This window comes from Myotis myotis, unplaced genomic scaffold (assembly GCF_014108235.1).
Source record: "Myotis myotis isolate mMyoMyo1 unplaced genomic scaffold, mMyoMyo1.p scaffold_m19_p_3, whole genome shotgun sequence".
Taxonomy (NCBI): domain Eukaryota; kingdom Metazoa; phylum Chordata; class Mammalia; order Chiroptera; family Vespertilionidae; genus Myotis; species Myotis myotis.
The window spans coordinates 179,620,398-179,647,597 of NW_023416335.1; the positions used below are offsets into that span (position 1 = coordinate 179,620,398).

At 38.6% G+C, this 27,200-nt stretch overlaps 1 protein-coding gene across 5 annotated transcripts in view; it reads left to right on the top strand.

Annotated features, from left to right (window-relative positions):
• The window catches only part of BCAT1 (branched chain amino acid transaminase 1), a 91,175-nt gene extending 64,314 nt beyond the window's left edge, over positions 1-26,861 (top strand). For 4 of the 5 annotated variants that reach the window (XM_036301055.1, XM_036301052.1, XM_036301054.1 and 1 more), the window contains 5 exons: positions 3,234-3,376; positions 10,251-10,336; positions 12,974-13,114; positions 14,949-15,023; positions 25,811-26,861. In XM_036301055.1, coding sequence (XP_036156948.1) covers positions 3,234-3,376; positions 10,251-10,336; positions 12,974-13,114; positions 14,949-15,023; positions 25,811-25,852 — 487 coding nt within the window. In that variant the 3' untranslated portion in view covers positions 25,853-26,861. The remainder of the gene's footprint in view (positions 1-3,233; positions 3,377-10,250; positions 10,337-12,973; positions 13,115-14,948; positions 15,024-25,810) is intronic. The other variant, XM_036301053.1, reaches the window with a different exon arrangement.
• Positions 26,862-27,200: the final 339 nt, after the last annotated feature.

A 27,200-nucleotide genomic window follows, 5' to 3' on the forward strand; every position in this document is an offset into this window, starting at 1 on the left:
GTTTAAAGTAATAACCTGTCGCCCTCTATTGGGAGAAACATTGGATGTTATGCTTAGCCATGAATTGAAATAAGTAATTAGAAGAGGAATCAAATCAGTGATTTGAATGAACTGCCCTTGGACGCTGGCCCTCTGGCTGCAGGCTGTCGGCTGGCATTAAAGAGTGTCTGGTGCTGGGGCCAAGGCCCTCCAATGGCTCCAAGGGCTCCTGTCTGGGGAAGGTGCCTGCTTCATTGAAGTGCTGTCTTCATTGCTACAGATTGTAGCCATACCTGCTGCCAACTGGCTGAAGGACAGCCCTGCTTTGGCTCCGGCAGGCCAGTCTCAGAGGCCATATGTAGCTGGCTGGAAAGAAAAGAGCATTTGAGAAGTGTTAGACAATGTCAGGGTGGACTTGGCCCTGAATGGGGAATGCTCCTGTGGGTGAGCAAGAATAGCTGCGTTAACCAGCATGGGCTCTTCCTGTCTGAATACCAAGTGCTGATGTGGTCACATATCCGGGCAGTAGCAGCCCTGGAAGGTGGCTCAGTGGCAGTCTTCTGGGCCCTCGTACAAAATGCAGAGTCAGGAAATCCTGGGAGAATCGAATGATGTGCTGCTGGGATGTGAGAGAGACACTGAAGCTGGCTTTGACCCTCGGGTAGTCTTTCTCTATTTCTACACAAACACACACAAAAGGTTATAAAATTCTATGACCTGTCATCCCTGCTAGTAGTCTCAGCAACTGCATTCTGTCACTAGATAGAGAAATCCTAGTGCAGTTTGTTAAAGTCAGAAGTCCCTTTCTTTTTTTTCCTTCTGGTTGAGAGCACTCCTTCCTGAATGTGTCCTAGGCCAGCCAGGCTGAAACTGCTTCAGTTTACTCTCCTGATTTCTCGTTTACTTGTTCAGACCTCTTCCTATGCACTGCACACCGTCTGCATTACTTTGTTAAAACTTCTCTTCGAGTGCACATTGCAGTAAATCAACAATCTTGATAAAGAGGTAATAATTTAAAATCGTTTATCTTCTTTATATCTTGCGTTCTAGTTCCCCGACCTGCCTAGGGAAATGATAACATGGGTACATTGGGATATAATGGGGTCTGGCTGGTGTGGCTCAGTGGTTGAGCATTGACCTGTGAATCAGGAGGTCACGGTTCGAGTTCAGGTCAGGGCACATGTCCAGGTTGCGGGCTTGATCTCTAGTAGAGGATTAAGTACCTACTACCCTGTCTGCAGGTAGGAGTCTCTCAACAGACAGTAGTTGATATTATGAAGCGTTTTCTTGTTCATCTCCTTGACTCTATCTTAGGAGCAATCATTTGGATTTTATACAATGGAATTTACTCTTGGAGAGGTGTACTTAATATATCTTTTCTCAGATATTTATTCCATTTAAAGTTATATTAAAACATTTCCATGTAGACAGTCCACCCCCCCTCCCCCCTTTTTCATTTTTCTCTTTCCTCCAAGGAAATGTGTTTCTCTTCTGAATATTAGCAGCATATGGGAATGAACCAAATAAATTACTACAGTATCACTTACCCTGTGGACATTAAAATATAGCATATGCCTGAGAGAATTTTGAGGAAAAAAACACACCCATTGATGGAATATGATGATTAAACAAACCAAACAAATAAAACCCCTTTTCCTTTCATTGCACTGAAACATTCAGCTTTAATTCTCTTTCCTGCCCAATCAGCTTGATGTTGCTAAGGAATCATAGTTTTAATTCTTCCACACTCTCAAAAGTGTGTGTATGTTTGTTTTTTAGAAACTTCTTCAAACAGCTAAATATTCATACTGTGAAAATTTTGTATATTTTTTAATAGAGTAAAGGGAATTTTTCTTATGAGATAAATCATTTCTCTATTGTCAGATATAGAAAAAATCTCAACAGCTGTGTCTGTGAACTAGAGAAAAGTCACTTATAATAGTTATTTTTTATAATTTTATTTTTAAAATATATTTTTATTGATTTCAGAGAGGAAGGGAGAGAGATAGAAACATCAATGATGAGAGAGAATCATTGATCGGCTGCCTCCTGCATGCCCTCCTGGGGGTCAAACCCGCAACCTGAGCATGTGCCCTGACTAGGAATTGAACCATGACCTCCTGGTCCATAGGTTGATGCTCAACCACTGAGCCCCAGCTAGGCATATAATAGTTTTGTTTTTTTTTTTAAATGAATTTCACTAGCATAGAAGAGGCTTATATAACCTGTTTCCCAGCTTTTATTGTTATCATTTTATTTTTCTACACAACACTATGCAGTATATAACAAGAGTTTTTATTTGCCAGATGAATTGGGTGAGGCAAAAATGTGAACTCAGTTAAGTTCACATAGAGCCAAATAGTAGAAGTGCAGGAGCTGCCCTTAGCCTGCTGGCCTGAAACCCATGCCCTTTCTATCGGACCACCCCCTAAAGTCGGGTTAATACTCATTATTTAAACATATTCATAATTTAACTCAGTTATTGCCTGTATCACATCGATTCTGAATAAAGGTTATCTGACTTTTTATTAAATAAAAGCCTCACATACCAGGGTTGTATTGTCTTTAGATTAACCAATAATTTATATTTTATTATCTGTGTTTGAAGGTCTTTTAATTACTCTTACATTACCTCCATGTGAGTAAATGACATCATTGCCCAGATTGCTATAGCCATGTAGTCCAGTGCCTATTTCTCATAGCTTTCTAGAATATTTTAGTCATGAGTCAATATTCTTTCAGTTGCATGTTGAAAAAACAACTCAAGCCATCTTAAGTAGTAAAGGGATTGATTGGCTCAGGTAAGTAGGGTGGTAACAGTGGATCTGTTGGAGAAGCCTGGGTTTCTCATCTGAATAATGGAAATTATCCTGGGAGCTAATTCAATACTGGTGTGAGGTTCAAATGAAATAATTCATGTAAAATTGCTTGGAAAGTGAAAAAAATATATTCAATAACTTTTAACTGTTATTAATTGGGTTATTTATCTGTGTCCTTATATCTCTACTTCTCAAGTTAGAATTCCACAATTTTTCTTTGTGTGTTCTTTCTCTCGGATGAGTGCAAATAGATCATTTAGGTTCTAATTGAATGTTATGCTGTTACCTAGAAAGTTAACATGTTAAGAACATAGTGCATATTAAGAACATAATACATTGATTACATCCACATGTGGATTAAAGACTTTAGTATTTTGGTGTGGAAGATGGGGTAAGTGTATATTTATAATCAGTATGTTTCCTGTTTCTTAAAAGGAATTATGGCTCCTCCCTTTTTGCCCAATGTGAAGCAGTGGAGAACGGGTGTCAGCAGGTTCTGTGGCTCCATGGAGAGGATAATCAGATAACGGAAGTTGGAACTATGAATCTTTTCCTTTACTGGATTAATGAAGATGGAGGTAATCCACTCAGATTTCAGCTCCTTGCTTTCCCCCCCCCCTTCAATCATTTTCAGTGGGATTGGAAAGAAAAGAACTAGGACCTTAGAATAAAGAAACAAGTAGCACAATTCCAATGTCTAAACAACATGCTGTGCTTTTGCTGTCCAATAGACATGAGTTCAAGTTTACAGAATTTCTAAAGGTTTTATTTTTTGGCTTTATATGTATGTATTATTAAGATGTCAACTTATGGAATTTGAATCTCCACAATTTGAAGATTTGATACCTTATTCCTAACATTTTTTTCTTATCGGAAATCCCTTGCATTTGGAGTTAGGTCTCAGATCAGTTCAATGGTCATACACCATATAGTGCGTATAAAATGCTATAGTAATAAACACAGCCTATTGATTTTATTGATATGAAATTTACTATACTCCCTTGCTATAATTCTTTCAAAAATTGTCACACTTTATACATATTTTGATAATATATCAGAAGCCTTCCAAGTTTACTCTGGAGCTCACTTTAATTGGAACATAGTAATTTTAGAACATATTGTTCTATTTTGGAATTGTACTTAAATCCTGGTTCATTCAAGTTTATCAATATATGTCTACTATAAAAATCAGTACTTCCTTACTTCCTTTAATATCCTGAATGCTCATTATTTCTCTTTGCTACTTTTTCTCTTTATTTTTTTAAATTTAGTGTTATTTTTTTATAACCATTTATCCTTTCTCTGCCCTCTTCTCCCCCCTGCAGCTTGCTTTTGTTGTTGTTGTTCTTAGTTGGCAGAGACCATAGGAGTTCATTGAAGTTCAGTGTCTGTAGTATTGAATTAAATGCCCAATAATGGGGATGGAGGATGCAGATGTATGCATTTATTTCTACTAGAATTTTAATAGTCATAAAAAATTTCGAGACATTTTTAGGCTTGTTTGCATACTTAGGGTTTTATTTCATAGTACTGAGTGTAGAAATGTAAAATATTGTTTCCTGATATTTATAAAGTCTATTGGTTTTACTTAAAATTTTAAGTGAAATGTTTATTTTAAAGTAGCTCTTTTGTCATTTGGCTACAAATAGAGGGAACTGGTGACTTGTGGCATACATAAGAGCTATACACTGATTTGAGCATTAGTTGCAGAGACTAATAAAATTGAGCCTACATTCCAGTGAGAGGTAGAATAGTAGGTGTGGTGCGAACACTGGTCCTGGGATAGGCCATTGGTAATCTCTGGCACATGGAAAGGCAGATACAGATCATGCTCATTCTTCCACCCCTGCTGTTTGTACTTGGCACTATTTAAAAACAAAAATTTTACTGGAATATTTGTGATTTCTAAATTTGAGTTTTTGCATATGACATATATCATACACTGTGCTTGAAAGATGACAGCCAGTGTTGAACTCTGCACGTAGGAGATAAGAGATTGATTCAACTCATTCTTCCCACTGGTCCACTCCCACCATCATCTCCCCAAAAACCCACACAACTCCAAACAAAAACAGTTACATCGGTCAGAAGTGTCTACATCATCATTTAAGGGTGGGAGATGTCAGGATTTAAGCACAGTCTAAATCAGAGCTACATGATTTAACCAGAAACAGGCCTGGTGAAAAATTAAGCCTTATCCAAACAATTGTCATGGACCATTTCCACTATGGCTTTTAAAGGTCAGAATAGAAATGAGTGAATTTGTCTTCTGACTCTTACAAAATATACAAGACCTTAAAAGTTATTATTCAGATTATGATTGCCTGAGATCACTTTAGTTTTAATGTGAATGTGCCCCTTCAGTTTAAGGGTGTTCATTTAACAGATTAAATATAAATTAAAGTAAGGAGAAAGAAAATGGAATAAATGTTTGGGTAATACTATGAGAAAAGGCAGTAGAATGCTATGAATAACCTTTGGGCTAAAACCAGAAGACATTGAGGCAACGCTATTGTAACTTTGATTTATACCATGTGCCTTTTTTAAAAAAAATATATTTTATTGATTTTTTACAGAGAGGAAGGGCGAAGGATAGAGAGTTAGAAACATCAATGAGAGAGGAACATCGATCAGCTGCCTCCTGCACACCCCCCACGGGGGATGTGCCCGCAACCAAGGTACATGCCCTTGACTGGAATCGAATCCGGGACCCTTCAGTCCATAGGCAGACGCTCTATCCACTGAGCCAAACAGGTCAGGGCTATACCATGTGCCTTTAAGAAAATATAAAGAGCCCTAGCTGGTTTAGCTCAGTGGATAGAGCATCAGCCCGAGGACTGAAGGGTCCCAGGTTCAATTCTGATCCAGGGCATGTACCTTGTTGCAGGCTCCACCCTGGCTCTGGTCAGAGTGCGTGCATGAGGCAACAATTTGATGAGTCTTTCTCACATTGATGTTTCTCTCTGTCTTTCCCCCTCCTTCCACTCTCTCTAAAAATCAATGGAAAAATATCCTCGGGTAAGGATTAGAAAAAGAAAAAGGAAATATAAAGAATAATGGAAATCAGCAAAATTTTGATTTTTACAAATGTTACCAAAAGCAGGTATATGCAGAGTTCTTTTAGTAATAACCTGCGGTCTGTCATGCACACCCACTCTCTCTGCTGCCTTTGAAAGGTCACTAAAGTAGATAATCTGTTCACAGAACCATGCCTTGCATGACGACTGTATGTGGCAATTGTCCCGTAACTCGTGTGGATTTTGATTCCAGTAATAAGATCGCACAGCCTCGATTCTCCTTTTTACTCAGTGGATGAGTAATTTAACACATACACTTGCAGAGACTAATATGATTGTTGGAACAATTTTTATCTTCTACTGGACACGGGAGCCACCCTGAGAATTGGACCCAGTTCCTGTGGTTGAGTTCACAGATAGTTTGGGAGAATGATTGATCCTGGCAGTGAGTGTTGATGCTGCTCAGGCTGCTCAGGCTCTGAGAGCCTTCTTGGACATCAGGCATTTACACCAACTTTGCTTGGAGCCCTCCTCCCTCAGACGTCTGTTGGTGTGCTCCGATCCCGCCTTCCAGTCTTTGCCCACATATCCCATTCTCAGTAAGGCTTTCCTGAGCACCTTACTAAAAATTGCAAACTCACCCAGCCGGTGTTGTTCAGTGGTTGAGCATCAATCTATGAACTAGAAGGTCACCATTTGATTCTAGGTCAGGGCACATGCCTGAGTTGCAGGCTTGATCCCCAGGAGGGGGCATGCAGGAGGCAGCCAATCAATGATTCTCTTTCATCATTGATGGTTCTCTCTCTTTCTCCCCCTCTCCCTCTTTCTCTGAAGTCAATAAAAATACATTTAAAAATATTTGCACACTCCTCTCTCCACTTCACAGCATTTATCACCTTGCCCCTTTTTTCCTTTCATGGTCTAATACACTATTTAACAAAACAATTGTTTGCCTCTGCCTATTAGAAAGTAAGGAGGGAGTTATGTCAGTTCTGTTCACTGCTTTATCCTGGGTATAGAGATAAGCCAACTGCATATGGTGGGCACTCAATACACAGATGCTTGTTATGATGGAGTTGCAGCCTGATAAACCCATCGTTAAATTGAAAATGTCATAAATCGAAATGTATTTAATACACCTAACCTACCACCCATCATGGCTTAGCCTCGCCTACCTTATTGTGCTTAGAACACAATATCCCAAAACGCTGGCCACACAGTACACAGAGTATCAGTTGTTTACCCTCGAGATCATGAGGCTGACTGGGAGCTGCGATTCGCTGCCACTGCCCAGCATCCATGAGAGCATCGGACTGAACATCTGTCTCCTGGGAGAAGGTCAAAATTCAAAGTTTGGCCCTGACCGGTTTGGCTCAGTGGATAGAGCGTCGGTCTGCGGACTGAAGGGTCCCAGGTTCGATTCCGGTCAAGGGCATGTACCTTGGTTGCGGGCACATCCCCAGTGGGAAGTGTGCAGGGGGCGGCTGATGGATGTTTCTCTCTCATCGATGTTTCTAACTCTCTATGTCTCTCTTTTCCTCTCTGTAAAAAATCAATAAAATATATTAAAAAAAAATTCAAAGTTTGGTTTTTCCTGAATAAGTATCACTTTCACACCATCTTAAAAGTAAAAAAAAATCATGTCAAAGCATTGTTAGGCCAGGCCCATCTGTATATTTGTTGAGTAAATGAATAATTGTGCTGATGATGTTTAGGGCTCTTACGCAAACCCACATTCCTGGTTCCCATTAGTGCTTGACTTTGGGATGTCACAGATGAATCCTGCTGTTGTTGCTTCTAAATTCTTCAGCTTCTAAAAATGATTTCTCTGTCAAAAACAAGCTGCATTTGTAGGCTCTGCTTTCCTCATGTTGGGCCATCTGGAGCCAGTTCTGGCTCCCCTAAGCATGTTTGTGGTTGCAGAGGAAAATGAATATTTCTCACCCAAATGTTGTCATGTCATCATCTCTGTCTGGCAACCAGGGAAACAGATGTTCTGTTCCTTGACCTCAGGCTAGTGGTTACAGTTTGGGTGTTAAATATATTTCACAAAACTGCATTTGCACAGGCGGGGCCGCTGTTTTCATTTAACTTGATGGAGTCTTAGAGCTCGGCAAGCTCTAGGAAAAGGTCCAGTTTGGGGCCACTGGAAGTATGTTTGTCTCTATGTGTGGAGTGTGTGCGTATATATACACGCACATGTAGATCCATACATTTGTGTGTCTAGCTAGCTCTTGCAAAACACAGGTTTATTTTGAGAGCAACATTTCCAAGTAGCCCCAAGGACGTTGCCAAAACCAAGTTTTCCTCTTTCCTGAAAGCATCTTTCAGATGATTTTTAGACACATTAAAAAAAAGAAAATCATACTGCTATATCCTAGAAAAGAGATTATTCATTTATTTATTTTTATTCAAAAACACGTATTACATCCATTCTGAGTCAGGCAGAATGCTGAGTTTTGGGGACACAGGAACGAATAGAGAGTTTTGGTCTTCCAAAAGTTATTCAGCTTGTTTGTTGGGGATGTGTGATGTAACCACAGTGTGACAGGTGAGCCCAGACCCCAGCATCCCGTCATAAAGGAAAGACCCCAATGTTGGGACCCTGAAGCTCTGGTCCTGACTGTCCCCCACTGTCACCAACCTTGCAAGTCACTTATGTTTTAGGGCCTCAGTTTCTTCTGTAAAGTAAGGATTGCACTCGGTGATTTCCAAAGTCCTTTTTAGCGGCAGAACTTGACTTGGGGAGCTCAGAGTCACCGGTGTGATTTCTGCACAGCCTTTGTTACCTAGTGATTCTTACAAGCATACCTTGTGAATTCTCCTAAAAACACACGCTGGGCAACATATGGTCTGTTACAAGGTTCAACATCTTTATAAAGCAATGATTTAAGGATTGACTTTCTCACAAGATGCAGATTCCTGGGTGCCAGAGGTGGGGAAGGGAAAGGGATGCTGAGAACCAGAGATCCCCTTATGTAAGGGGTGTTTGTGGATCATGGGCCACACTGGCTCTTGCAGATGGATAGTCATGCCAGACCGAACGGTGGTTTGGAGAGCCTGGGATTGTGCTGAAGTAGACCAGTGTCTTAGCCTTGGCTCTCTCTGAGTCACCTATAGAATTTTGTTTTGTTTTTTGGATTTCTCTTTTTCTTCTTTCTTTTTTTGTTAGCCAATATGTGCTTGAGCCCATCCTGAGCCTGCCTATTACATTTGAAACTCAGAGGGTGAAGTCAACGATTCTATATATGATGTGTATAATCACTTTATAGTTTGAAAATCACTCTAGAGAGCTTTATCAAGGGGTAGTATGGGAGCAGTGGCTGGCCTGAATAGGCACCCACTCTTCTTGGGAGTGGGCTCCTCCACAGTATTCTTTTTTTTCCTTCTAATTTTTTAAAAAAATATATTTTATTGATTTTTTACAGAGAGGAAGGGAGAGGGATAGAGAGTTAGAAACATCGATGAGAGAGAAACATCGATCAGCTGCCTCCTGCACACCCTCTACTGGGGATGTCCCTGCAACCAAGGTACATGCCCTTCACAGGAATTGAACCTGGGACCCTTCAGTCCACAGGCCAATGCTCTATCCACTGAGCCAAACCAGTTAGGGCCACAGTATTCTTAAAAGGTTTGCTAATGACCAGTGTTCCCAAGTATGATCCTATCTATATTATTCTAATTACTAACCAGCTTTAACCCACTAAATTTTGACTTCACAATGTTCCTCCTAAGAGTAGTCTATAACTCTTGTTGTTTGTTAGTGGAAAACCATCTCATTTTTTACTGGTTAAGGGTACATTGAAGATAAATGGATGAGTAGTATCTCTCTCTCTCTCTCTCTCTCTCTCTTTCTCTTTCTTTTCCCTTCTCCTCCTCCTTCTTCTTCTTCATCTTTTTCTTTGAATAAAGATCTACGTGAAGTGTGAATTGAGTTGAGAAATTTGACAATGCAGAACAGTAACATCTTCCTGTTTATTACTAGCCAAGTTGCAAGACACAGGTGTTTTTTTTGTTGTTTGCTTGTTTTGTTGTTGTTGTTGTCGTCTTATTGGCTATTGGTATAAGGCAGTGGTTCTCAACCTTCCTAATGCCGTGACCCTTTAATACAGTTCCTCATGTTGTGGTGACCCTCCAATCATAAAATTATTTTCATTGCTACTTCATAACTGTAATTTTGCTACTGTTATGAATCGTAATGTAAATATCTGGTATGCAGGATGTATTTCCATTGTTACAAATTGAACATAATTAAAGCAGTGATTAATCACAAAAACAATATGTAATTATCTATGTTTTCCAATGGTCTTAGGCGACCCCTGTGAAAGGGTCGTTCAACCCCCAAAGGGGTCTCGATCCACAGGTTGAGAACCGCTGGTATAAGGCATGGCTAATATAGTTAAAGTCTGAAAATATTCCAATTTCTAATTGACAGAAGAAGAACTGGCAACTCCTCCACTAGATGGCATCATTCTTCCGGGAGTGACAAGGCAGAGCATTCTGGACCTGGCACGCAAGTGGGTGGGTTTTTGACATGAGTAACTTTTCTCAGCATGAAACAAAAAGTAATCAAAATAAGCCCAGCTTCGTGTTGAAATAATATCCTGAAGTTGCAACCAATGTTATCTAATCTTTAATCTTAACTTGAGTGAAAAGAACTCTTCTAAGAGAACTGTCTTGGCAAGACTATCAAATAAGCATTGTTTATAGGGAGGGCAGAGAGAAACCAGTTTGTCAAGTTGTCCTGGTGAAGAAGTATTCTAGTACTAATCTCAAGCTCTGTATCAGGTGTCTCCCACCAAATCACCTGGTTTATAATTTGCGTGCTTCCATTTAGCCAGTCCTTAACTTTTCACGTCTAAGTCTTGTTTCCACATGGCAATGATTTGTAGTTCTCCTCTTCCTGTGTTTATTCCAGCATAGCCATACTTATCATAGAAATTAAAGAATTCTACTGGCATAAGCGTTTACTAACATAACATTATTAGTTTGGCTGCCTTTCCCTTCCCTCCCTCATGCTCCCTGTCCTTCCAAATTCTCATACATACTTACTTTAAAATCAAAACACTCAAGCAAGTGTAAAATTATTTTCAGTAGACTTTCTGATTCACGTGACACAGGCAAGCATGTTAAACTATTTAGTATTGGAAATGACATACTTAAGATGAATGTTGAATGAGTTGGTTATCTGGCAAAGGTTCTTGGATGGAACTTTTGACCCATGTGTTAAACTGATGTCCAAGGGACATGAAAGGGCTGTGAGCATTCTGTGGTCAAACAGTACTAATAAGGCAAATGTTTAGAAACACACATTATCTAGGAGAGCACCAGTACATTTCCTCTGGAAAAAGACTTTGGAAATAGAGGAAATGGGCCTTGTCTACTTCGGGGTTTTGTAGAATTATTTATAGCACAGCTGCCACATGCTGGCTGGCACATTGGGCATGGCATTTACAAACTGTTTGTATAATTTCAAACAGCTTGCCCTGTCCTAAATATGTTTGCAGTTGCAAAGATGTATTTTCAAAGCTCAGTAATTTTTGTTTTATTAGAGAAAAAATTCAACCACGTACAGAAGGGTTGATGACAAGTTGCAAGTGGAAATGCTTTCCCACACTAATGATTTGCTAGCATGAAAATAGGTTATTATGGAGGAAGTTTTTTCTTGACTCCTTAGCTGTAATTTATTTTAAAAGCTATTCTAAAACAGTGAGACATAAATGCCAAGAGCCATGTGGGGGGTTACCATTACTTGCCAGACAGGGGAAATTGTCCAAAGATAAGTAAGGGTGAGCAGACTAAAAACAATTCTGTTTATTTACAAGATTTTTTTTTTCCTTTTCCAGAATACAGAGCTCAGCTTGTTTTCAGTTAACTTGGCTGATTTTCTGGAATTTATTTACCTTTGAACAACATAATTGCAATTACAGATTGAGATAAATTGAAACTTGCAAAAAGCCATATTTCTATCACAGGCATATTTTCCTACCCTTCCAAATATATGCTTACAGCATGATGCATTCTTCTAATGTTTTGAATCTTGCCAAGAGCTGTGATTTCCATTTTTATCTATTGTAGATTTGCAGGTTTTAAAAAATACTCTCATTTTATTTTAAAAAATCTGTCCATTTTTTGTTGTCCTTAATAGTCTGTTGACAAACTTTGAGCTTTAACCACTAACATAAACGAATGTGTATTAAATAGATAGTTTAACCAGATAGCTTTAAAAAATCAGAATTTTGTTTTTTGTTTTTATTTCCTATTCTGGAGCAAATAAAATGTTCCAATAGTTCAGCAGAAGTTGATGAGGTTATATTGATATAATTCTGTGATGAAAATCTAATATGATTCTAAGAGTAAGGGAGAGGATTACTGCGGTAAAGTCAACTGAATCAGTGAGTTTAATTTAGGAAGAAAAAATATACAATGCAATTTCTCAAATAAAGTCCAAATATACTTTCACTGTTTTAAAGTAATGAAATCTTCCAGATGTTTAAACTCAGTCTATGTTTTTAATCCATAAAGGACACAATAGAAAAAGGACCAAATTTGGAGGGAGTTGGATTAAACCTGAATTCAGGTCCACTTCCTGCCATTTACTATCTGTGCGGCCTTAGGGGGAGTCACTCAACTTCCTTGAACCTTTATGTCTTCATCTATACAACGGGGATGATAATACCCACCTTAAAAATCAGAGAAGTTGGCATGCAATGGATGCTCAATAAATGGTAGCTATAATTATTAATGTTATGATAATGTATTCTCTTTTATAGTAAATAGCACTTAAGACCCTGTCAGCTTAGAGTACACGTTAAGTAGCACCAGTGTACATCAACCTGTTTGGCTTTAGCCATGACAACAAATAAAAGGCCAAAAATAAAAATAAAAAAAGCACACATGTCTTAAAAATATACCGTGCATTTTATGCTGATAATCTGATATTTTGTATCCTGATCCTCTCATTTAGAGAGCCTGTGACCTTGGAGTAGGTGCTTAACACCTCACTGTGTTTCACCAGTCAGATGGTGTTGCTTTCTACAGCTTTCCCCTCTAAGAATGTAAAATAGAAAGGTAGCACTGCAGGGCATTTCCACCCCCCCACCCCCCATGCCTTTTCCTTAAAAATATGTATCACTTTATTTTTGATATTGTGAACAGGGTGAATTTAAGGTGTCGGAGAGGTACCTCACCATGGGTGACTTGACAACAGCCTTGGAGCAGAACCGAGTGAAGGAGATGTTTGGCTCTGGCACCGCCTGCATTGTTTGCCCAGTTTCTGATATCCTGTACAAGGGCGAGGTAAGGCAGCCCGCTCTTTCTAAGCATCTGCTTATAATTTATTTATTTATTTTTATTTTTATTTTTTATTTTTTTTGTAGCTTGGCATTCCATTAACTGGGGTGGATTGTCCTCATGAACCTGTATTAGCAAATTACTTACTCTTACCTTTTCAGTGAGTTTGTGTAAGCTTCAAGAAGGTGGGAGGTCAGTTTTGTCCTTGGACAAGGATATCTGCCTTTTGTCAATTTCGGGTTTTGAGATGTGTCACTAGATTTCCACTCATTACTTTCTACTGGCTTTGTACGGAAGGTTCTACAGGTAGTTAGATTTTGATTACTGGTTGCCAAAAGTAGTTCCAAATTCTTGGAGTAGGAATGGCTAGTAGTTATGGGAAATGCATTTGAATGATCAATTCCTGCATTTATTACTCTTAATATTATTGATGTTGTTTTTATTTAGACCACTTTACAACAATTTTTTTTTATTTGGCAAACCTGGAACATTTACTAAAATCTTCCAGAAAACAATTCAAGCATTTAGTTGGAAGAAATTTTCTCCTTCCAGTAAACCAGCCTGATTTTATATGTGCTGTAATTCCATTTTGGGGTCAGTTTTTTTGCTTTCCCCTTTATAACAAAGATCCAATACTTATGATTAACATCAACACCTAACTTTGTAAGTTAAAGTCATTTGAGTATTATTCTTAAAATGTGAGATGGCTTAAATCACTTATATTAAATATAAATTTTATTGAAATTTAATATTAACGCCATAATATTTTTTTCTCAGCTGGCAGATTTTTTTTTCTCTTGTTTTTTCTCTGCTGATTTTAATGGTGGCTGCTTCATTGCTTGAGAATTTTAAACTTGCTTTTAGGGAATGGTTCCTGACCTAATTCCATCTACAGACTTTCAAGAGAGAAGAATGATTCTATTATCATTCAATGCTTGTACTGATTTTAAAGCTACTGTTTCATATTTTATTATGGTAGTATCTAGACATCGGTTACTTTTTTAATGAACTGTGATTGTCATTATAATGATCAGATATCTTTAAGTCCAATTATTATTTCACCTATAGATATAAGAAGTTTATAAAATTTAATATGTTTTTAATGGTCTTGTGTTAGAGGGCATTCAGAGCCAAAAGGTACATCTAATTATCCTATTATCCTAAAGGGCATAATAAGAAAGGTGAGAACATGGACTATATGCTAAAATCACACTATCAAAGGCCTGCAAGCCAGCGAGGCATGAATGGACATGACTGAAATATAAATTAGGGTCTTTAAATCTTTTTCAGCCCTGAATTTAACCATGCGATCCAACATTATGGAGGCTGTGGTCCCTGGAAGTTTGGCTTGTAACAGACATAGGGCTAGAAACCCCTTTTGCGAAGGCATAGACTTACTTTAATTTATGTCCCTAAATGATTTACTATAATGCAAAGTATCTTTGAGTTTTTATTTCTTGCTGAGAGGGTTAAATATGAAAGCCAACCATTTATCTTTTGATTTGAGGAATGCTAGAAGAGGTAGGGTTCTCTGAAGTTTAGACACTGTTTTAGCCACCCATAGCTTCTCATTAGTTTCTCAAGTTATCTGGAAGACTGGTATATAAACAAATTGTGCTCTAAAATCAGTTGGTAGGCAATGGACAACCTATCATTGGCTAGTTACTTTTTATTCAAATTTAGAATAGAAAATAGGCTTTGGAGCTAAAATAATCAGATTATAATAGAGCTATTTCTTATTTCCAGGAGGTGCCTTCATACAGTGGCATCATGGAGTGTCATACTTGTGGCACAGTATGCATGAATATCCTCATTATCTCGTGTCTGGTTTTCTTTATAGACCCTACACATTCCATCTGTGGAGAACGGGACTAAGCTTGCAACCCGGATATTGGACAAATTGACTGATATTCAGGTAAGGGGTTCTTTGTCATTTTATTTTAATCAACACTTAGAACCAAATCATATTTCAATGTCAAGAAGAGAGTAAATACTGCCATTTGGGGTCAACAAATTAAATTTAAGGAAGATGTTCCTGATAGTATGTGTGGGCATAAGCAATACAGAAATGGGGAAGAAAAGACATACTTTTTAAAAAAGGAAGAAAATAATTGTTAGGGAATCTAAATTACTTAACATTAGTTTCAAGTGCCCTAGGAGCTGTATCAGTGAAGAAATTGCTTCGGCATATGTCTGAGATTTTGTTGCCTTTGGGAAAACATATAGAGAGAGCCCTGGCCGGGTGGCTTAATTAGTTACAGCATTGTCCTGATGCACCAGGGTTGTACCAAGGTTGTCCAGCGTTGGGGGTTTGATTCCTGGTCTTGGCACATGCAAGAGGCAACCAGTGGAGGCATGGGTAGGTGGAACAGCAAAATCGATATTTCTCTATTTGTCTCTCTCTCTAAAAAAATTAATTTAAAAGTTAAAAAATATATAAATTTTGATAAATCTATAAATCTCATTAAAATGTATAATACTTTTATAAAAAAATCTTGAAAGTAGAAGAAAGCACAGAAGAAAATTAATATCATCTGTGATTCCAGCACTAAGTTATAACCACTGTTAATTTTCAATATCTCAACCTTTAATATTTTATAAGCATTTATATATTTTTAGAGAAATTTGTTTTCTAACAAAACGGAATTATACATAATTTCTATCTGCTTTCTTCATTTAATAAGTCATTTGCTTTTTCATATCAAAATAACTTTAATTCCATATATGAAGTTAAATTGAATTCTATTATGCCTATGTACCATAAGTTTTAAAGAAAGCTATTATACATTGATTTTGTTAGCGCTTCTTTTACTATTATAAACAGTACATTTTTTATTATTTCCTTGGGATAAATTCCTGGAATTGGAATTGTTGGGTCAAAGAGTGTGCACACCTTTTTTTTTTTTTTTATGCTACCTTTGTTGCGCCTTTTTTTTTTTTTTTTTTTTTTAAGCAACAATCCAGCATCTCAGAAGGTACGTAAGCATCTTTCTAGGTAGGCATATCAAATACCAGGAAATACAAGACTGTTCTATAATTTGTAAAAGTTATCCAAAGATTTTGTTGAACCCACTATTGCCAGTCGGTGAAAATAACCTAGGGGAACTGAGGTACTGAAACATAAAATGAACTTTGATAGTTTGGGTGACATCAGGTGGTGCTGGGTCTTAAAACTAAGCAGAAATTCAGTTGGTTGGGAAGGCAGCAGATCCTCAGAGCAACTGAGGTCCTCGGTTAGTGATAAAAATGGTATTTTTGAATACCTAGCAACTTTTATGTAAAACTTATAGTATTTACAAAAGGAAAGAATAATAGTGGTTTTTTTTAATCAATGAGCTATCTTAACTTCCACCCTTTAACAAACATTTTCTATAGGAATTTTCTGCAAATTAAATAAAGGAATATCTTAATATTGAAGACATAAAATCTATTCAGAGTTGTTTTCTACATCTGTACATAGAAACAATTAGAAGTAATTTGAAGAAATTTCATGAAACTTTATGGGTGTTTATATTTTGGTGTCCTCCCCCCTAAATATATGCACACTTTAACAGTTGATAGCTCAATTTTGAAAATAAAATGTATTTTAATAAACACTGCTTTTATACTTACTCAAAGTATATGTATACATTTTTGGGAGGACACACTATATTTTTCAGAGTTCTCTGAGTAAATCTGATGGGAGTAATGCTATTAGAGATTTGCTCAAATAAAAACTACAAACACAACTAAAATATATAATTTGCTAGATTATAAAAACCTTTATCCAAAACAGAAGTTGAGAGATTTTTAAGAGGGGAGGAAGTGCATTATAGTAATAAGAAACAAAAACTAATTTGGAAAACTTTCTTGAACAAATTGTACAGAAAGAATGTTATATTTCATAGCAGTTAATACATAATGAGATATCAGGGTTACCTCTTGGAGATTATATGACATAAGAAATTTTGAACTGACTTGATTTGGTTATAAAGGATGGAAAGGAAAAGTAGTCAGTTAGGCTGAGGGAAAAATCAGATTAAATTTGAATTGGAAGGAAGTCCTAAGTGGAGGTGTGCAACAAATATAATCATGAAGCTTTGGCTAAGGAAGGCGAAGAGCAGAGATGTGCATCATCATTGGGATGGTGGAAAAATAAGCATCAGAGCCCTAACGTATGAGTAAGAGAAACCCAAAGACATAATTTTGGGACAAGATGGGAAGCCATTGCAAACATTCTCAGAAAGAGCATTTTTGAGAGTAAAATTATGGAATCCAAGAATGTAGGTTACAGAATGATATTTTTATTCATTCATTCATTCAACAAATATATGTATTAAGCACAAACAGGGTGTTCAAGTGCTAGTGATAGTAGTTAAAAAAAGGGACAAATAGCCCTAATCGGTTTGGCTCAGTGGATAGAGTGTCAGCCTGCGGGCTGAAGGGTTCCAGGTTCGATTTCAGTCAAGGGCATGAACCTTGTTTGCGGGCACATCACCAGTGGGAGGTGTGCGGGAGACGGCTGATCCGTGTTTCTCTCTCATCGATGTTTCTAGCTCTCTATACCTCTCTCTTTCTCTCTGTAAAAAAATCAATAAAATATATATATATTTTTAAAAAGGGACAGATAATTAGTGTAATCAAAGCACACTGGTATAGAAGGACAAAATTAATACTCAATTTTCATGTGACACAATGTAAAAAGGTTTAAAAATAGATAAAGATAGAGAGAACAGAGAAGAAACGTATTTTATCTTTACCTGTATTTTCTCTATATACTTTAGTGTCTCTGACTAAGAAGAAGTTAATAATTCTGCTTTTTACCCTAGGTAGTAATGTACTAGTATAATGGGTAATGGTAGTAACACTAAAAACTAATGATACATTCAGCGCTCAGACTGAACAAAGAAACAAAAGGAGACAGTTACAGAACCCATGAGATAATACAAATGATTTTGAATTCAGTCACAAACCAAAAGCACCCACCCTGCTCTAAACTGTTAGGTAACAAAGGACCATCATGCGGAATCTGAGACCACATCTTTCCTCTTCAATTATTTTGTTTGCAGACACAAAACCCAAAGTTTCACAATTATTCTCTTGCAAGATGGCAAATTGGTGCTGTCAGCCCAGCTGCTAGGTTGTCTGTTCTTTCCAAGAGGAGTAATTTAAGTAACTATTGAGGGAAAAGCATAGAATTGTGTCACGTTTCACATTTGACTCTCTGACATTACATGGAAACATGGACATTAACTACGAAAGGCTCTGATAAATTGAAGGAGAGTAGCAACAGCCAACAAAGCCCTTCAGATTCTTTCCAAGGTAACTGGGGGTCAGGAGGAGAGGGGTGGGAATTCCTTATTAACTATAGATTTGACTGTCATTTAACCTGTGTATTTTTGTATATGAGTAAGAATCTCTGAAGCTAAATATTCATCCCATTTGGCTAATCATTCCGATAGTTTCCTGGGTCTTAGATCACACTACCAATACCTCTTTGGAGGGGAACACTTCAAATGGCAGTTTCTTTTTTCTTGTTTTCTATTTTTCTCTTTTTAAACAACAAAGAAAATCAATTCTGTGTTCACACTTAACCAAACCTAAACTTGGAGAGCATTCTCCATGTTGCCATGATCCCTTTTCCTCCCATTACTCTTGGCTACTCCAGTTACTCACCATCCTATTCACCTGCTCTGACCATTTGGGGTCTTCTCTGTTTTCCAATATGCTCTGCTGTCTGCTGCTTCCTCCTGCCTCTGTACCTTCTCCAATGTGCCCACGTGGTAAGGATTGGTTGTCCTTAAGACACGTTCTTTTTTTTTTTTTTTATTAAATCTTTATTGTTCAGATTATTACATTTGTTCCTCTTTTTTTCCCCCCATAGCTCCCCTCCTCCCAGTTCCCACCCCACCCTCTGCCCTTACCCCCCACTGTCCTCATCCATAGGTGCACAATTTTTGTCCAGTCTCTTCCCGCATCTCCCACACCCCTTTTCCCCCCAAGAATAGTGAGTCCATTCCCTTTCTATATCCCTGATTCTATTATAATCACCAGTTCATTCTGTACATCAGATTATTTATTCACTTGATTCTTAGATTCACTTGTTGATAGATGCGTATTTGTTGTTCATAATTTGTATCTTTACCTTTTTCTTCCTCTTCCTCTTCTTAAAGGATACCTTTCAGCATTTCATATAATCCTGGTTTGGTGGTGATGAACTCCTTTAGCTTTTCCTTATCTGTGAAGCTCTTTATCTGACCTTCAATTCTGAATGATAGCTTTGCTGGATAAAGTAATCTTGGTTGTAGGTTCTTGGCATTCATCACTTTGAATATTTCTTGCCACTCCCTTCTGGCCTGCAAAGTTTCTGTTGAGAAATCAGCTGACAGTCGTATGGGTAATCCCTTGTAGGTAATTGAGTTTCTTTCTCTTGCTGCTTTTAAGATTCTCTCTTTGTCTTTTGCTCTTGGCATTTTAATTATGATGTGTCTTGGTGTGGTCCTCTTTGGATTCCTTTTGTTTGGGGTTCTCTGTGCTTCCTGGACTTGTAAGTCTATTTCTTTCAGCAGGTAGGGGAAGTTTTCTGTCATTATTTCTTCAAATAGGTTTTAAATATCTTGCTCTCCCTCATCTTCTGGCACCCCTATAATTCGGATGTTGGTATGCTTGAAGCTGTCCCAGAGGCTCCTTACACTATCTTCGTATTTTTGGATTCTTTTTTCATTTTGCATTTCCGGTTGGGTGTTTTTTGCTTCTTCGCATTTCAAATCTTTGACTTGATTCTTGTGCTCCTCTGGTCTGCTGTTGAGAGTCTGTATAATATTCTTTATTTCAGTCCGTGTATGCTTAATTTCTAGTTGGTTCTTTATCATAACATCGAGGGTCTCATTAGATTTCTTGAGGATCTCATTAAGTTTATCAGCGGCTTCTAGACAGTTCTTGAGAGACCTTAAAAGTGTGGTTCTGAACTCAATATCCTCCATTGACAGTTTTGTCCTGTTTCTTTGTCTCCGCATTTTTTATGCTTTCTTGGTGCACCCCCTAGTGGTCTTTATGCGCAGTCTTATTGTAGCTAAGCCTTGATTGTTGTAGTTAATACTAGGGGGATTTGACCTCCAGGCCAACTGGCTGTGAGAATCAGCTGTGTCTGCAGTGGGATAACTTCTGTCCTCTAGGGAGGTGCTAATCTAGCCTTTGCCTGAGGCTATCTGGCAAATGGCTCTGCGCAGGGCTTGGGCAGGGCAGGTCGCAAGACACATATTCTTGAGGAAGCTTTGAAATCTCTCTTGAACAATGTTCCCTTCCCTCAGTACAAACATACATTCACCCACTTCAATGCTGCTTCTTTCTCCAGCTTCCTTATTACCCATGATTATTATATGATGGCCTTTAAATTATGAGCTGGGCTTGTTTGAATGTAGGGATTAATTCTCTTTTTGTAACCCCAGTCATCAGCACAAACTCTGGGCCATAGTATATACTCAAGAATGTTTCCTGATTAAATGAGTAAAGGGATGAATGGTGAGGAGTAGACCAAGCACATACCAAAGAGCAAAAACGGGTTGCTCTTGTATATTAACACATTCTGAGAGGAGGTGGGAGGAGGTCTTGAATAATGCCAAATTATTCTTCAAAAGTTTTTCAGAGAATCTGGTTTAGAATTTTTCAAAATGACATACACACCAAGATTGGTGTCGGAATTAGCTAGAAGCTGGAACCCAGGTCTTAACTATGAGGGGAGCATGTTTGTGTAACTGGCTGTGCTGCTTCTGAGGTTTCAGGAAGGGGGAAGTAGTGACTTCAAGACACAGTGCAATGCATAGATGATGTATCATAGAAATGTGCATTTAAAACCTATGTCACCCCAATAAATTTAATTTGAAAAATTAACTTCAAGATAGTCTGTTTAGCCCTGGCCAGGTGGCTCAGGTGATTGGAGCATCGTCCTGTACACCAATAGGTTGTGGATTTGTTTATCAGCTAAGGCACAACATACCTGGGTTTTGGGAGCCAACTAATTGATGTTTCTCTCTCATATCTAAGTTTCACTCGTTCTCTCTCTCTCCCTTCCCCTCTTTCTAAAAATCAACAACAACAAAACAAACATAGCCTCTGGTGAGTATTAATAAAAAAAAGTCTGTTTGAAAAATTAAAAGAAAAAAGAAAAGGCTGACAGAAAAATCTATTTTCTCACTAGACGGTACAGCTTTGAAAGACCCTTTGTGGTTATGGAATTTTTCTTGTTTTCAGTGTAACAGCTTGATGCCGTTCAGTTGCATAAGAAGGTAGAGCTCCACCTTTTTCCCCTGTAGATGTCCTGAGCTGTCCTTCAAAGTGTGTGCATTCTGAGTGAACATTTCCTGGTTGCTTTAAGGATGCAGGCCTGTGACCAGCTTCACAGCCTCTCCTTGTTTCCTAATGCACACTTCTTCACATGCTATGGCATTACAGAACTTTGCAAGGCCATTGAATAGGATTTTAAGAAGAATGACAGATTGTTACCTGGTAGACAGCACTTATTATATTTTTACGAGAGGCCCGGTGATGAAAATTCTTGCACTGGAGGGGGTGGGTCCCTCAGCCCGGCCTGCTCACAGTGTGGGAGCCCTCAGGGGTGGGAGGCGATCCAGCCATCAGGGGAAGGTGATGCCCCCATCACACCTCTGCTGCCGCTACTGCTGCAGCGCAAGACTCGGCCGGCCCTGGTTACCTGAGTCTCAGGAGGCCAGGCAGTCACCATCCAAGGCTTGCCTGTGCCTTGGGCTGGCCCTAGGTGCTGGGCAGCCAACATCCAAGGCTTGCCTGCACCTCAGGCTGACCCTGGGTGGCTGGGGGGCTGAGGGTGGATCTAACCGCAATGTGCACCTGCCGTTCCTCTGGCAGGGCTGAAAGGACTGGGGGACTCCAGCAGGGCTGAGGGAACTGGGTGCCATCATGTTTGTGACGGCGTGATGGTCAATTTGCATATTTCAGCTTTATTAGATACATAGGTTATCCTTTTATGTTGCTAAGAATTAAGAACTTTTTCTGCTGAATATAAAGACATTTTAGCAAGGGCCATGTAAAATTACTTGCCATCATACATTGATTATGAAGTAATGAACTTAACATTAGTCATGTTTTGGTTGAGGGTTCTAACTGGCATTCGTGAAAGATGAAAATTCTGCACATCACACAGATAGTTTTCCATATTGGCTCAAAGTACCATCCTACAGAGTCAATGTGATCTGTTGTTTTGCTTTAGCCCCATCTTTGATTCCGATGAACAAAATTTAATAAATGTGACTTACAGAAGGCCTGCCCAGTGCTGAAGTGGTGGGCCTGCTGCTGTGGTTTGTAATGACACTGACAATGGTATAAGGACAGCCTAGCCCAGGCAAGCACATGTTCTCTTTCCCCTCCTCCTTGGGACACCTACTCTTGGGGAAAACATATAATTTGTTATCTCTGCTAAAATCTGCCATCTCTACTTTGAATTATTTTCCCTTTCAAAGTTAAATTGAATTATCCATCATGCACATGAAAAGTTTGATTGCTAACTGCCTAAGTCTAGCATTATGAATTACCCATATTATCCTATCTCTGGGATACATCTCAGAATGCTGTGATTTTACATAAGAGCATAAATTGCAGGATGAGAGGGGTAAAACTTAATACATATTATGCAGGTTCACAGAGCAATGTAGCCTATGACTATTATTGTAACCAAAATTGATTTTCCAATGGTTCTAAAACTAAAACAACTAATTGAACGCAAATTTACTTTAACTGATGAGATTGAAGGTGAAATTATAGTGGTCATGAATCATAGTTCTATAGAGCTACTAAAATGTCAATATGCTGACATCCAAGTGTTATTAATAGGAAAGGTGTCTAATGTATTAATGGGAATACAAATAAGAAAAATAAAACATATATTTTGCTCTTACCTTCCATCATGTTGACACCGTACATAAATCAGGCAGAATCTGGGAATGTTTTATCCAGCATTCGCCATGAATCAAGAGTCAATAGTGGAGGCCACACTCTTCAGGTATCCATTTCTGATGTGGATGAAGCAGGTCACGTATAGTCAGTCACTGGGCTTCCTTCACTCTCCTTTTCATGTAAACCAGAAGGTTGTAGGTAGGCCCTTTCTTGGCTCCCGGTAATTTTTCCAATTCGGTAGTTTCTGCTCACTGAGATCTTGAACACAGCACATGGACAATGTGATGTAGGAGAACTGAACTTGCGATTACAAGTTTCCTAGAGACTCAGTGTCCTCATATATACAATGAGAAGCTTGGTTTATGAGTTCACAGCTGATTTTTAAGCAGCAGTGCTTTCTGCAAAAGGAATCTTTCCTGGAGTCCCAGTATACAAAACCAGTCAAAGTGGAATTATTCTGAAGTGAAGTAAAAACCAGAGCCCCACTTACTGGGCTCATCCAAATAAGAGGATTATTAAGGTTCTTTCCAATTCAGAATTTTCAGGTGTTTTGTATTAATTTCAGCCGAGTGAGATTAGGACTGCAGAGCCAATTCATGTGAAAAGGGGGCATCCTCTGATGTAGGCAAATGCCTAGTGGCAGACTTCATGGCATGCTACTTGGGTAGAGAGGGTCAGTTCCAGGTCTGTCTCCACGCATGACTATGTGAACATGTGCAGGGAAATCCAGATGGTGGTCAAGAATCTGGTCTTTGGTGTGAAAGAGACCTTGGCTGGAGTCTGTACTCTCCCGTTTACGAACCACATCCTTAAGAAACTTATTTAATGTCCCTGATATACAGTTTCTCATTCATAAAATGGGATTGACAATGGCACCTACTATCTGGGATTACTCTGGGAATAACTGAGGTAATAAGCCTGTAAGGCTCTTGGCACGGGTACTGGCATGCAGTACTTGCTCAAAGGGTGAACACTCATTTAAACACATGTTTGTTGAACAAATGAATGAACACATGAATATGGAATTGGCTTCCTGTCTCTGACATCTGGAATATTTTAATCTTTCATTTAATTCCATTTCAAATATGAAAATTTAGGTCTGCGAAAGCTAACTTGCTGATGCAGGTAATCTAATTGTGATTATGATGCAGATCCATGATTTTCGAAGGGATAAGAAAAATTGGGATGCTAACATAACACAACTTTCTTTTTTTTTTTTTTTAATATATTTTATTGATTTTTTACAGAGAGGAAGGGAGAGAGATAGAGAGTTAGAAACATTGATGAGAGAGAAACATCGATCAGCTGCCTCCTGCACATCCCCCACTGGGGATGTGCCCGCAACCCAGGTACATGCCCTTGACCGGAATCGAACCTGGGACCTTTCAGTCCGCAGGCCAACGCTCTATCCACTGAGCCAAACCGGTTTCGGCACAACTTTCACTTAAAAAACAAAGTCATTGTTCAGACCCACTGGGCTTGTCAATATAATATTTTTGTCCGTGAACATAAAAGGCTCTGGAGAAGGGGAAAAGGGGATGCTAGAGCAGTCCTTCTCAAACCATAGCTCCCATCAGAATCACCCAGAATGCTTGCTGAAACACAGGCTGCTGGGACACACCTGCCCAGTTTCTGATTCAGGAAGTCTGAGGTGGTGCTGGAGATTTTGCATTTCTAACATGCTGCCAGGTGACACTGATGTACTCATCTGGGAAATACACCGAGTGGCCCGATTATTATGACCACCTGCCATTTGTAAGCAAATTAGCTATAATTTCGCGCTGAAGTTGCTAGAGGGCCAGATCATTATAAACGTCTGAATAGCACAACATGCCTAAGTATCATTGCTGATCAAGTTCATCCTATCATGTTGATGGCGTATCCCAATGGAGATGGCTTCCTCCAACAAGACAATGCGCCATGCCACGGTGCTCATATTGTGCAGGAGTGGTTTTAAGAACATGAGGGAGACTTTACCTTGCTTAGGTGGCCCCCACTATCACCAGATCTCAATCCAATTGAGCATTTGTGGGACAAAGTTAAATGAACCATCAGGCAGCTGGTTCCATAACCATCAAATCTCACAGAACTGGACAGTGCTATTCATCAGGCCTGGTGTCAGATTCCTCGCATCACCTTTCAACATCTCGTGGAATCAAGGCCAAGAAGAATCGCCACAGTATTGAAGGCAAAAGGTGGCCCAACGAAGTACTGATGGGGTGGTCATAATAATCTGGCCACTCAGTATATACTCAGAGTAAAGATGACAGAGTTAAACCCAGTTATGCCATTTGGAGAGCAGAAGCTAACTGGTAATGAAACAGCATGCACGTGAGCATAGAAGGGACCTATATCAACTGTAAATTTGAGTTCAACAACAATTATAAGATTTGTGATTCCAGATATTTGGTTGTTTCTGTCTAATCTTATTTTTTTTAATATATTTTTATTGATTTCAGAGAGGAAGGGACAGGGAGAGAGAGAGAAACATCAATGATGAGAGAATCATTGATTGGCTGCCTCCTATATACTCCCTACTAGGGATCAAGCCTGCAACCCGGGCATGTGCCCTTAACCAGAATTGAACCCGGGGCCCTTCCATTCACAGGCCAATGCTCTATCCACCGAGCCAAACCATCTAGGGCTGTCTAATCTTATTTTTCATGTGAATATATTTTTTATGTTCAAAACAGAAGTGAACCTTTTGTACAATGTTGTTTATTTTGAGTTTATTTATAAACTATTCCAGCATTGTTAGCTGATAAACTGAAACATGTTTTCTTGTTTTTGTTGCAGTACGGAAGAGAAGAGAGCGACTGGACAATCATCCTATCCTGAATAGAAAATACAGGATATTTTCTGTGTGCTAATGGGACAGACTGTTGTTCTTGAATTACAATAGATTCTTTGGCTAGCTGCTTTTAGTTGTGCATAATGTAGTATATATTATCAGGGTTAGCAGGGTGATTGTCTCCTCATGCCAGAGAAAATGAATTGCAACCATCAAATGGTGTTTTGTAAACTTGGTAGTAGAAGCTTATCTCACCTACCCTTAGAAAGATGGCAATGTAAGCCATATAGCATAGCATTCCCTCAATAATTTAGTGCCTCCCTTAGTATGTCACTCAGATACAATAATGTTTGTTTATTCTTTAGCATAAGTTACATTCTGCTCCTCAACCAAATGAATTTGTGTGTGTGTGTGTGTGTTGGAAAACTGATCTGAGTAAATTTTATAGGTAACACTTCTTCTGACATGTTTTCATCCTCAGAAAGTGTTGTTGTTTTTAATCAAAAACTTTGAAAAACTGGATTTCCTCATGTCTCATTTTTTTTTGCAGGCCCCCAAGTCCATCTTAAGGTCAATGTCTTCCTTCTTCCTGACGTTGCAGTCTGCTCTTAGCTCTCCTTGTGCGTCAGCTAGATCCGTGCACATTTCCACATGGTATTGTAATTGGCTGCTTGTTAGGCTCCAAAACAACACTGAGGGCCTTGTGCCTTAGAGATCTTTGTATCCCCAATGCCTGGCACATAGTAGGTACTCAGTAAATAATGAATAAATGAATATTTACCTTCTATAGAAGTGAACCTTCTTTGTTTCTATATTATGAAACCTCTTTATTAGAATGGTGATTGATCCTGACATTGTGTATTTTTACCTCTTATTGCCAATTGTTTTCCATGGACTGCTAAGTCATTAGAGATACTCAGAGGCACCGTTCCTTGGAGGAATTACTTCATGTGTAAAGACTGTCCTGGAATTGAAAGTATAACTCTACAGAGAAGTCATGATATCATTCCTACCAAATGGAAATGACAAATGTTATGTGTTAAATAAAAAATAAATCATCATAATGAGTTATTTTTTGTTTGTTTTTTGTTTTTTAGTGGGAAGCAAAGAGAGGTGTGCTCTGGTTTTTATACGTTTGGTTTTACAGTTGATCTTTTCGGTTGAATGGGAATTGGATGAGCACGTGGTTAGGGCACTGGGAGAGCAATTATGGATGATATTTTCCTCGTTTAGGAGCTTTTGAGTTAAAATTGTATCTTGGTTATCTAGGGGAAAGTGAAAGTAAAATAGCAAACATTTACCCTTGGAAGGTCAGCTCTCAGACATTCTGTTTTGGTTTCCTTCGGTACTAATAACTTTCATCTTGCTGATCATATTTTATTCTCTTTTCAAAGC